The sequence below is a fragment of the Asparagus officinalis genome, chromosome 4 (assembly GCF_001876935.1).
Source record: "Asparagus officinalis chromosome 4, Aspof.V1, whole genome shotgun sequence".
In the NCBI taxonomy this organism is placed as follows: domain Eukaryota; kingdom Viridiplantae; phylum Streptophyta; class Magnoliopsida; order Asparagales; family Asparagaceae; genus Asparagus; species Asparagus officinalis.
In genome coordinates, this window is record NC_033797.1 from 5,683,178 (window position 1) to 5,695,767 (window position 12,590).

Here is a 12,590-nt window from a genome sequence, read left to right on the forward strand (position 1 = left end):
TTTTTATTTATCAAAATCGACCCATTTTTTGCCACGTGGGCTTAATGAAGTTCCTAAACAGTCGGGGTTGCCAACCCCGACTATTTAGGACATAAAAATTTCGGGTTTAAGGGTTTAATTAGGATTTAACACCCTCCTAAATAGTCGGGGTTGCCAACCCTGACTGTTTAGGAACTTCATTAAGCCCACGTGGCAAAAAGTTGGTCGATTTTTATAAATAAAAAAAATGGGTCGATTTTGATAAATAAAAAAAATGGGTCGATTTTGAAAATAAAAATCTTTTTGGAGCTGTTTTGAAAATTTCCTCAATAGTAAATTGTGCAATCATGCATATATCGTGATGTTATTACCAGGTACTCCTTCCACGTCTACAACACAGACAAATACATAACATCAAAAGCCCCAAGATAATTAATTTCCGGCCGGTCCAAAAAACAAATTAAACAATAGACCCTAGACCTCCTTCACTCCCTCCAACTATTGCCAAAGAATCTTATCTTAAAACACAAACCAATTCAAACTTTCACGTTCTAGCATCCATAGCCAAAATGGTGCTGAGGTTCATGGGGTTCATGTACTCAACGGATCCGCTCATGAGCCTGCTCACTATGATCCGGTTCGCTTTCTCCGACGGATGGAACGCGTCCCAGAACGCGTACAGGTCGCGGTTCGGGCACAGGTTCGATGCGATGGTGCAGAGTCCGAGCCCGTTGTACGGGCCTTGGCCGCAACAAGCGATCTTCGACGTCACGAAACCTGAGACAGGGCTCACGGATGGAGCAGGGTAACGACTTAGGGCCCGTTTGGATAATGAAAGTATTGGAACAGTTAGAGCTCACGAAACCTTAGACAGATTGACATAATTTCGATCCATGACTAAGACTAATAGTTGATTCAAAAAACTCAGGTTAGTGGGTCTGAAACTGATCAATATATATACAAATCCACGCGTAATCGGATTATTTACATTATTATACCAAATTGAGCTATATTTAGCCTACATGCATCCATACTCAAGATTACCGGATCAAATTCAAATTGACCAAAGCATATCGGTGGGTGATCCGGACTGTTGGGAGGTTTCATTATGGCTTCTGCAGTCCTCGTTTCGATTTCGGACTGGGTTATTAAATTAAATTAAAAAAACAAGCATATTGGATCAAACTTACCAACCCTACTATTATGGAACAAAGTGTGAAGAAAGGGAAAAAAAGAAAAACGAAAAAAAAGGGTTTATACCGTAGGCTTGTGGATTGGTGACAAAGTCCATATGGGAGCTGAAAGCGTTGGCAGCAATGAACACATCGGAGCCTGCCTCGGCGTTGAGCTCCTGGATGATCTGGACCAGTTGAGGGTTGAAGAGCTCTGCGGCTCTCATGAGCTCCGGGTCGCAGTCGCCGGTCCTGCTCCGTAGCGCGAGCTCGGCCGGCACGCAGCCCAGCGGCCCGGTACCGGTGACCAAAGTCCGACGGGCGCCCATATTGTACAAGGTCTGCTAGTCACATTGAAACAGTTAGAGCTCATCGCTTCTAGATATCTCTTGATAGTTTATTTTGCTAAATGAATTAATTTATTGCATAAGTTTGAGTTGATATAAGTGAATGATGTTAGAGTTGAAAATTCGGGTTATTTTATATGTTCACTGAAACTTTTAGATTTTGTAATATATGCATGGTGAATTAGCTGAAGCTCTGAAGAATATATAATAGCTCTAAAGAGTAAGAAAGAAAAGATACTACGGCCTGTAATTGGACGATTTTTCTTTTTAAAAAATGTTCCACCGAAATTTTATAATCAGATGATTCTAAATAATTTAGTTTTTAATTATTTTCTAGCTTTGAGAGTAGCGACATCAGATTACCATTGAAACTATCATATATTTGTCTCTACTTGGAAGAAAGATGACATATAAAAAAGTGAAGGAAATTTTATGCTCAGTTCAAGTGGTTGCAGTTCTTTTTACCTATATTTTCTCAGAAACAAATAACTTAATTTGATAATTTAAAACAGTGCGCATTGATATCCAAGTGGGGCCAAGAACTTTCAGGAACTTCACCAACCCAAATTAACTTTGCATTTACTACCCCCACTATTAAATTTAGTCACATCCTTGAAGACAAAAGGCCTTCTATTTCAATCATGATAGAATAATAATAAACCAAAAATTATTATCCAGTCCTTCACGTCTCGCTTCCCAAAGTTGCTACTGTTAGCAGACTGTCACTGGAATTTTGTCCAATTAATTAATAAACAAAAAAAGAAAAAAAGAAAATAGAGTTGTTATAGAAATTTACCGCGAGTATTTTCTTGTATTCGGATGTTAAGTACCGAACATAATCTGGAAGCGAGAACTCGCGAGATCTGGCAGAAAATGGCAGCAAATAGTAGTTGTTCACAAAATCGTTGCCTCCGAGGGTGATCAGCACGAGCGCATCGTTCACCAGCCTCGTGGCTTGGTCTGGTCCGATCAAAGAGCTCAGCCTCTGTTGATACTGCTGGAAATACTCCAATTGCTCGCTAATTCTTATAATATTTATCTAAAATCATATGAAATATACATGTTAGCGGTCGTATAAATAACATTGTAATTTAAAAGCTCAAAAAAAAAAAACTGAAAGATGGTTACAAATTGGATTCCGGTGTCGTTGAGAATTCCAATTCCAGCCGAAGCGAAGTTAGCACCGACAAGTAGTTTATCCCCTCTGAGCTCTGGGCTCAGGTAGGGCAATGTGGATTCAGCTCCGAGATGCTCACCTGTGCATCCCAATCGTTAGCAATTTCAAACTTGGTTAATGTTTCCCTCCAAAAAATGTTAGCAAGCATATTTTTTAAAAAAAATTTACTTATAATGTCAGGGATGTTAAGCCCGTTGGAGAATCGACCCGTGGGCCGATGGGTCGGGTAATCGACCCCGTAGGGTGGCGCGTCTGCCCGGGCGCTGGTCACCAAGTAATTGTTGTTACCGTTGTCGACCAAAGAGTCCCCGAACACGAAGAAGGCTCGCGCTGCTTCGGAGAGATCTCCGAACGCCAGAAGCCCGATGATGATGTCGAAGAGGAGGAACCAAGCGAGTTGAAGATGCATTGTGGTATTGGGAACGAGAAATGAAAACTATGAACACACTGCGGCAGTGAGAAGTTTCTAAGGGGTACGGTGGAGTGAGGGTTTATACAAAGGTCATCACATATATCTTTGATCATATATAACTCCGCCTATTCATCAAGCTCATGGATATCAAAAGGGACCACTGAAGTGATGCAATATTTCAACAGTGTAATTAGCTATCCATGCAGTGCAACTGTGTATCTATTAATTAGTTGGCTAGCTTTTTATTTTTGTTATCTTTTATTATATATATGTTGCATGCATACAATCAAGGCGGTTGGTTGGTTTGTTTGTTTGTTTGTTTTTAATTAGTCACGAGGATTATTTATTTCCCTACTCGTGTAGCTGTGTTGTATTGCAGTAGTCACGTGTTTTGATCTTGTAGAAGAAAGGTAGATGGAATCATCAAGGCATTAAGATCTATGTTTAATTAGTTGAGTGAGTTGTTCATTCTCGATCATTTGAGATTAAATAGACTCAAATATATGCAGCCAACTGTTTATAAGCAGAAATTGGTACTATGGTTTACATATATGCATCTTGTTCTTAATTTCACGTCAAATGAGTGCGCAATATAGTATTTGAATTTATTTCGCTTACTCGGATGTATATTGATATCTCTTTCGGTATTATGCCAAAACTGCGAGGTTATGATGAGAATAGAGGATAGTAATTAAGTTTATAGTTTAAATTTAGCATTCACAAGCTTAATTTGAAGCATATAAGTACGGCTTATTCCTGTTGTGCGCGGCGCGGAAGCGGTCGAATCACACAATCCAAACAAGAGAGATCACAACCAAATAAACAAGCACAATCACCAATTAACACAAGAGATTTACGTGGTTCGGCAAGTTGCCTACGTCCACGGGGCAAGAAGGGGATGAGGTTTTCACTAATAGAGAAAGAGTACAAACTGAGATTACAAATCACTCGAAGGAACAAACTAATCTCACCAACAAGCTCTTAATCCCTCCAAACAAAACCCTAAACAAATAGCTCAGAAAATACCTCTTTTCTGTGCTCCAAATATCCCTAATTTTTCTTCTCCTCATTCTCTCTTCCAATTGTTCCATATATATAGAAATCCTAAAATCATAAACATACTAGGAATTCTAAACCAAAACCAAATCAAATTAGGAATCCTAATAACCTATTACCAAAATAGATTAGGAATCCTAATAACCTCATGTTACCAAAATAAACTAGGAATCCTAATAACCTCATGTTACCAAAATAGATTAGGAATTCTCTATCCAACAATTCTCCACCTCGGCGAAGTTTTTCCAAAACTGAGCCGACACCGACCAAACCAAATGCCTCACTTGTTACATCCAGTACGAAGTGAAACGATCAACAACAACAGACTCAATCCATAACAAGTCAAGACCCAAACGGGAGTGCGAACACTCACCCAAACGTCGGTATCTACTCACCAAATCGGCTGCATTAAAACTGACTGCCTACGTATCCTCCTGCCCAAGGAATCAAGCATTCACGTAGTTCACTCAAATGGCCTCCAAAGGCCTCAATCCACTAGAAGAGTTCGCAACCCTTCTCCAATATCACAATCAAGTCTGCGGCTGATAGCACCTCCAATGGCTCCAAACTGAACTAATCCAAACATCTCCACCTGAGATGAACCAATGGCCATATCCAGACTACATCCATCAGCTGTACTCGAATCAATCAACCTATCATCTGCATCCAAATCAACACGATTCCCAATCTGTGTCACATCAGCTGGAATCCCAAATGATGCAGTATGATCTGGAGTTTCCACCCAACGTGGAGTAGCATCACTCTCCACCCGCTGTGATGTCCCAAAGATCTGATCACCACTCTCCACCTGCTGAGATTCAAACGTGACATGCCTGCTCAGAACAAAGTCAGAAGCCAATACCTGATAATCAAACACGCCTCTGAATCCCAAATGTGCTATCGGATCAAATCTCATATCCACGATGTGACCAAGTGCTGGGTAGCCAAACATCCGACGCAACCCAAAATCTGAAGCAGCTCCACCAGATCCCATATCTATACATGCAGCAGTCGGCAACCTATACATGAGACGGCCCAAACATATCGTAGCCTGCACACCAATGCCAATGCTCGACATCAAACGCCGATCCTCCTCCAGAAAGGAACAGCTACCTGAATCTGACATCTCGCCTTGTCGCCTCAAAGTTTCCACACCAATGAAGTGTCTCCTATTGTCGTGAGCTTGACACAAATGCAAGAAAGAACCCCTACCATAATCAGAACGTCGGGTTACCTTTCTACCAACATACTTTCTCCATCTGTTGCGGGCTTCTAGGACTTCACACCAATGGGATTTGGTTGCAACCTACCAATGTCTAGAGCAATCCCCAACTGCAAAAACCACATACCTATTACCTCCCAATAATGCTCCCTTGGAAGGCTCCCGAATACCTGAATGAACACCACTCAGAAAACCCCTCGAATGATGGATAGAAGTGCCAAACTCCACCTCGGTCTTCTCGCTCATACCAATGGGTTCACAGGACTTCAAACTACAGGTCAAAGCACTCCTCAAAAATCTATGCACGACATTTCCAATCAAATAACCCAGCATCAAACAACACCACAGTCTAGCCGAATCTGATGAAGTCGTCATCTCCCTATCAATCGTCGTGCTTCCGAGCAAATAATACAAATTGCTCCTTCTGACGTCCTTCATAACAATCATGGACCCCAATGTGACCTTCAAACGTGCATCCTCCAAGGTCACTTTATAGCCAAATGCCACCAAAGCTCCTAGTGAAATGATATTCTTCGACAACTGCGAAACGAACCTCACTCCTTCCAACTCCTGAATCACTCCGTCATACATCCGAATACGAACGGTACCAATACCACCAATAGAGCATGCATGTCCATTACCCATGAGCACAACATCCTCTTTTTCCAACTTCTGAAAGCTGGAGAACCAATCCCTCCTAGGGCATACGTGGTATGAAGCATCCGAATCCAACATCCACTCTGTAGAGTTGGCAACACAAACTGACGGCGGTGCAGATAATGAATAGCCCGAAGAATCCGAATCTGAATTGTTACCACTAGTCTTGACAACATTCATCTCTGAAGTTTGTACAGCTTTCCCCTTATTCTTCTCGGCTCGATCTAACTTTGGGCATTCAGCTTTCCAATGTCCATCCTCTTTACAAAAGGCACACTAATTCCTACGAATCCCACGATGTGTACCTCTAGACTGCGACCTCCTGCTTCGGTTTGAACCATGACCATGAACTACTAATGCATCTCCCGATGCCTTCTCGGAGAACTCATCAACACTCTTCCTCAACTCATAATTCACCAACGCTGAGGTCACCTCCTTGTAACTAACAGTAGTTCTTCCATTAATCATAGTTAGAACAAACGTACCAAAATCATCATCGGGCAACGAACACAAAAGTAGCATCGCCTTGTCTTCATCCTCAACCATGATATCCACATTAGCCATGTCTGAAAGTAGCTTTGTGAAGTTGTTAACATGCTCCCTAATGGAAACTCCTCTCTTCATCTTGAACTGATAAAACCTCTTCTTCAAGTGAAGCCGATTCTCAATGCTCTTAGTAAGATACTTTTCATTGAGTGTTTCCCACATCTTTTTCGCCGAAGTCTCGTTCATCACATCATAAATAAGATCTGGCGTCAAGTATGACCGAATAACTCCACACGCCCTACTATTCATCTTCTTCCAAACCTTAGCTTCCATCTCGGTAGGTTTCTCTTGTAACTCAAGAGTCTCCTCCAAATTCTGACCGTCCAACGTATCCATCACCTGGCACCTCCACAAACCGAAATTGATCTTACCATCAAACTTCGTAACATCGATCTTTATGTTATTGATGCTCAAACTATGTATCGTCTTCGTAAGAGACGATCCTGATGTGCTTGCTTCACCCATGTTGTCGATCTAACTCTTCAAATAGGAATCCTTCAGCGAATCCTTCAAACAAGCCTCAAGTTAAACCCGAAGCTCTGATACCAATTGTTATGAGCGGCGCGGAAGCGGTCGAATCACACAATCCAAATAAGAGAGATCGCAACAAAATAAACAAGCACAATCACCAATTAATACAAGAGATTTACGTGGTTCGGCAAGTTGCCTACGTCCACGGGGCAAGAAGGGGGAGGGTTTCCACTAATAGAGAAGGAGAGTACAAATTGAGATTACAAATCGCTCAAACGAACCAACTAATCTCACCAACAAATCTCTCAACCTCTCAACCAATAACCCTAACAAATAGCTCAGAAAGATCTCTCTTTTCTGTGCTCCAAAATCCCCAGATTTGCTGCTATAAAACCCTCAAATCGTATTGGTATTTATACCAAAACAGAAACCCAAACAGACTGCAAATAGGAACTCTAACTTTCCAAAAAACCCATCATAAGTCGACTTAACAGTCTGCATAAGTCGACTTGGCAGAGCGAAAAACAACAACTGGAGAACAGATCGTAAGTCGACTTATCAGACCTGATAAGTCGACTTGGCAGAGCAAAAAACCAACAATCCAGAGCAGAACGTAAGTCGACTTAACAGTCTACATAAGTCGACTTACCATAAGTCGACTTATGCCTGTGCATGAGTCGACTTATGACACAGAATCTGCAAAAACCTAAATTTTCCAAATTTCTCCACAATTCTCCACCTCGGCGAAGTTTTTCCAAAACTGAGCCGACACCAACCAAACAAATGCCTCACATAATGAGACCCAAACGGGAGTGCGAACACTCACCCCAAATGTCGATGTCGCTCACCAAATCGGCTGCATCAAAACTGACTGCCTACGTATCCTCTTGCCCAAGGAATCAAGCCTTCACGTAGTTCACCCAAACGGCCTCCAAAGGCCCTCAAACAAATAGAAAAGTCTGCAACAAATGACCTGATCAACACTCTCCACCTGCCGAGAGTCAAAAGTGACATACCTGCTCAGAACAAAATCAGAAGCTCCCAAACGATAATCAACTGAGCCTCCGAACCCCAAACGCGCAATCGGATCCAATCTCACATCCACGATGTGACCAAATGCTGGGTATCCAAATATCCGACGCGACCCAAAATCTGAAGCAGCTCCACCAGATCTAATAACTCCTAAAGCAGCAGTCGGCGACCTATGCATAAGATGACCCAAATATGTCGAAGCCCGCACACCAATGCCAATGCTCGACATCAAACGCCGATCCTCCTCCAGAAAGGAACGACCCATCGAAACTGTCATCTCATCTCGTCGCCCCAAAGTCTCCACACCAATGAAGTGTCTCCTATTGCCGTGAGCTCGGCACCAACGCAAGAAAGGACCCCTACCAAAGCTGAAACAATGAGTTACCTTTCTGCCAATACACTTCTTCCAATTGTTGTTGACTTCTAGGACTTTACACCAACGGGAACTGGTCGCGACCCAATAATGCCTAGAACAATCACCAACTGTGGAAACCAAGATACGATTACCTCCCAATGATGCCTCCTTGGAAGGCCCCCAAATGCCTGACTGAACACCTCCAAAAAGACCCCTCGCTCGATGGATAGAAGTGCCAAACTCCACCACGGTCTCGCTCATCCTAATGTGCTCACAGGACTTCAATCTGCAGGTCATAGCACTCCTCAACAACCAATGCACGGTATTACCAATCATATACCCCAGCACCAAACAATGCCACAGTCTAGCCGAATCTGATGAAGTCGTCATTTCCCTATCAATCACCGTGCTTCCGTGCAAATAATACAAATTTCTTCTTCTGACGCCCTTCATCACAATCATGGACCCAAATGTAACCTTCAAGCGTGCATCCGCCAAGGTCACCCTATAGCCAGCTGCCTCCAAAGCTCCAAGTGAAATGATGTTCTTCTTCAACTGAGGAACGAACCTCACTCCAACCAACTCCCGAATCACCCCGTCACTCATCCTGATCCGAACAGTACCAATACCACCAATAGAGCATTTGTGATCATTCCCCATGAGCACGAAATCCCCTCTTTCCAACTCCTGAAAGCTGGAGAACCAATCCCTCCTAGGGCAAATGTGGTATGTAGCACCCGAATCCAATATCCACTCTGTAGAGTAGGCAACACAAACTGACGGCAGTGCAGATAACGAGTAGCCCGAAGAATCCGAATCTGAATCGTTGCCACTAGCCTTGACAACATTCGCCTCTGAAGCTTGAATAGCTTTTCCCTTATTCTTCCCGGCTCGATCAACTAACTTTGGGCAATCGGCTTTCCAATGTCCATCTTCTTTGCAAAAGGCACACTGATTCTTACGAACTCCAAGATGTGCCCCTCTAGACTGCGACCTCCCACTACGGTTTGGACCCTTTGCTCTTGCGACCAACGCCCCCGCTACCGGCTCAAACGAAGTCTCCTTATCCTTCTTTCGAAGCTGATAATTCACAAGTGCAGCGGTGACCTCACTATACGAAAGAGATGCCTTCCCATTAATAAGAGTAAGAACGAAGGTCTCATATTCCTCGTCGGGCAAGGAACTCAACAACAACAACGCCTTGTCCTCATCTTCAATCACCACATCTACATTCCAACAACGCCTTGTCCTCATCTTCAATCTTAACATCCACATTCGCCAAATCCGCAAGAAGCTTCGTGTAGTGGTTCATGTGATCACCAATGGAGGTTCCTTTCTTCAACTGGAAGCGGTAAAGCCTCCTCTTCAAATGCAAGCGATTCTCCACACTCTTGGTCAAATACTTGCTCTCAAGGATCTCCCAAATCTTCTTTGCAGAAGTCTCATTGATCACATCATACTTTAGATCTTGAGTGAGACAAGACCTAATCACACCACACGCCGTTCGATTCATCTTTTTCCAAACCTTTTCATCAATATTATCCGGTTTCCCGACCAACTCCAATGTATCTTTCAAATTTTGCGCGTTGAGCGCATCCATGACTTCGCATCGCCAAAGTCCAAAATTGATTGTGCCATTGAACTTTTCCACATCAATCTTCATCGAGTGGATATTCAAACTTTGGACGGTCTTCACTCCGGAAGTACTGCCCACAACTCCTTCTTTCTCGGCCATAATCCTCAAAACACCACCAAACCAATGCGGAAACAAACGAGAAATAGATCCAAACTGAAAAAGATGAGATTTTTACCAAAAAGATCCCACCTTTATCACCAAACGAAGCCCTAGATGAACTTCCAAAGCGATCTACTCCTCCAAATAGCCCAAGCGTAACCCGAGCTCTGATACCACTTGTTGTGACTGACGGCGGCGCCGAGGAATCAAAACAAGCGCTGATGAAAGAAGGCCAAAAACAACCAAATATCAATGCACAAACACCAATTTTAACGTGGTTCGGCAATTGCCTACGTCCACGGGGCAAGAAGGGGGAGGGTTTCCACTAATAGAGAAGGAGAGTACAAATTGAGATTACAAATCGCTCAAACGAACCAACTAATCTCACCAACAAATCTCTCAACCTCTCAACCAATAACCCTAACAAATAGCTCAGAAAGATCTCTCTTTTCTGTGCTCCAAAATCCCCAGATTTGCTGCTATAAAACCCTCAAATCGTATTGGTATTTATACCAAAACAGAAACCCAAACAGACTGCAAATAGGAACTCTAACTTTCCAAAAAACCCGTCATAAGTCGACTTAACAGTCTGCATAAGTCGACTTGGCAGAGCGAAAAACAACAACTGGAGAACAGATCGTAAGTCGACTTATCAGACCTGATAAGTCGACTTGGCAGAGCAAAAAACCAACAATCCAGAGCAGAACGTAAGTCGACTTAACAGTCTGTATAAGTCGACTTACCATAAGTCGACTTATGCCTGTGCATGAGTCGACTTATGACACAGAATCTGCAAAAACCTGAATTTTCCAAATTTCTCCGCATGAACTTTTTTGATCACCTTACTTCTTTCTTCATTTTCTGTTGGAGGTTTGTCTCGAACTTTTTTTAAGAAGAGACTGCTAAAACGTAGGAGCATTATTACTCTCTTCATTAATTAGTTAGCATTTTCATAGGTTAATTAACATCATTATCCAGACTATAATTTGAAACTTATTACAAAAAGAGCCCTAGACTCTTTATGGTCAATGCAATTCCCTTTATGAATCTTTATACTCATCATGCACGCTCAGTGTCAGATTCTACTATTCACCAGTCACGAAAATTATAATAGACCGTCCATTTCCCCATCCTGCATTGCTCATGAAATTGACTACACAACCAATTTCTTAGCTACAATTGTGTGATTGAGGCAAAAAACCCTAGAAAAATCAAACTTCACCTTCAGTAGTTAATTATTGAGGATGTCAGTGTGAACAGCCATTGCATGTGAAATGTTTGAATGGGAGTTGGACAAAAGTAATTTTGAGGGGGAGGGGGAAATATTAATGTATCCAACTCATGAGAAGCATGCATGCATCACCCTCTAATTCCTATAATGATATTAATGGACAGGCACGTGACTCACTAAAATAAGGTTAGTTGCAATTAGTCTTGGCTGTTTGTTACAATTGTAATCGCATTGTTAATATTACTTGCATATCCATTGTTTGTTGTTTTCGTTGCAGCTATTTGGTTCAATTTCAAAAAAAAAATAATGCACAGATTCAGTTATATAGAGATTTAGACCTCATTTTTATATAGTTCAAAAATATTGCAAAGGCGATTTACATCTACACCTGCATGCATAATTAGTGATCATCTACTACTGCAGTTACGCTGAAACGAACAGTCGCAACCAAAAAATTCCTTGTGAATTCAATCACCAAACGACCTCTTGGCGACGTTTATCACCGTGGCTCGGAGATTGAGCTAAACCGAACCGAACCGAACCGAACCGAATCAAATAAATCAGTTCTCGCTCGTAAGATCTTCTGCTGTTTGTAAGCTCTACTATCCATGGACTGACCCTGAAGTAAGAAGACTCGTAGGAAATCATCACAATGTTTGCAAGGTACGTGGTCCAACGCTTCAATGAATGAATGAATATATCAATTATTTCTTACTGATCCCAATGTCTGTACATAACATAGCATAAACCTTTTTTTCCCTCCTTCCTTTCTTCTTCAATATCAGCTTTTTACAATCCAGAGGAATTGAATTCCACAGAAATAGACAAAGAAGCAAGCTCCTCAGCCACTGTAAGTATCCTTGACTCGTCAGCAATTAAAATCCACACCAAAATTTTCGGCGATTGAATTCTGATGTACGTCTTCACTCCAAAACAAATAGACAAATAGTTTATAAAATATGAAGAAGGGCAACTGAGGTTGTCAGCAGCCAGCAAATACTCCGCAACTGAAGTAATAATAAGTACAGCATTCAGAGAAATCAGCTCTGGAAGGAATTTTTTCCTTCTTTTAATTTCTTCAACTACTGGTGTACGTAAAGTGCAATTCTCTCTGGCTATCGGCATTCAATTCCCAGTACAATAATTTGAGCACTACATGCAAGTTGCAGTGAATCTTAAAAAGAGTTGGTCGTGAGTA

General features: G+C 42.0%; 1 protein-coding gene across 1 annotated transcript; it reads right to left on the reverse strand.

Moving 5' to 3' along the window:
• Positions 310-3,279, reverse strand: LOC109836452 (GDSL esterase/lipase At5g33370-like). Its single transcript, XM_020404345.1, has 5 exons — positions 2,844-3,279; positions 2,627-2,754; positions 2,295-2,537; positions 1,240-1,492; positions 310-756 (listed from the first exon to the last, which is right to left on the reverse strand). The coding sequence occupies exons 1-5, from the start codon at positions 3,082-3,084 to the stop codon at positions 524-526; spliced, it is 1,098 nt and encodes a 365-aa protein (XP_020259934.1). The 5' UTR covers positions 3,085-3,279; the 3' UTR covers positions 310-523.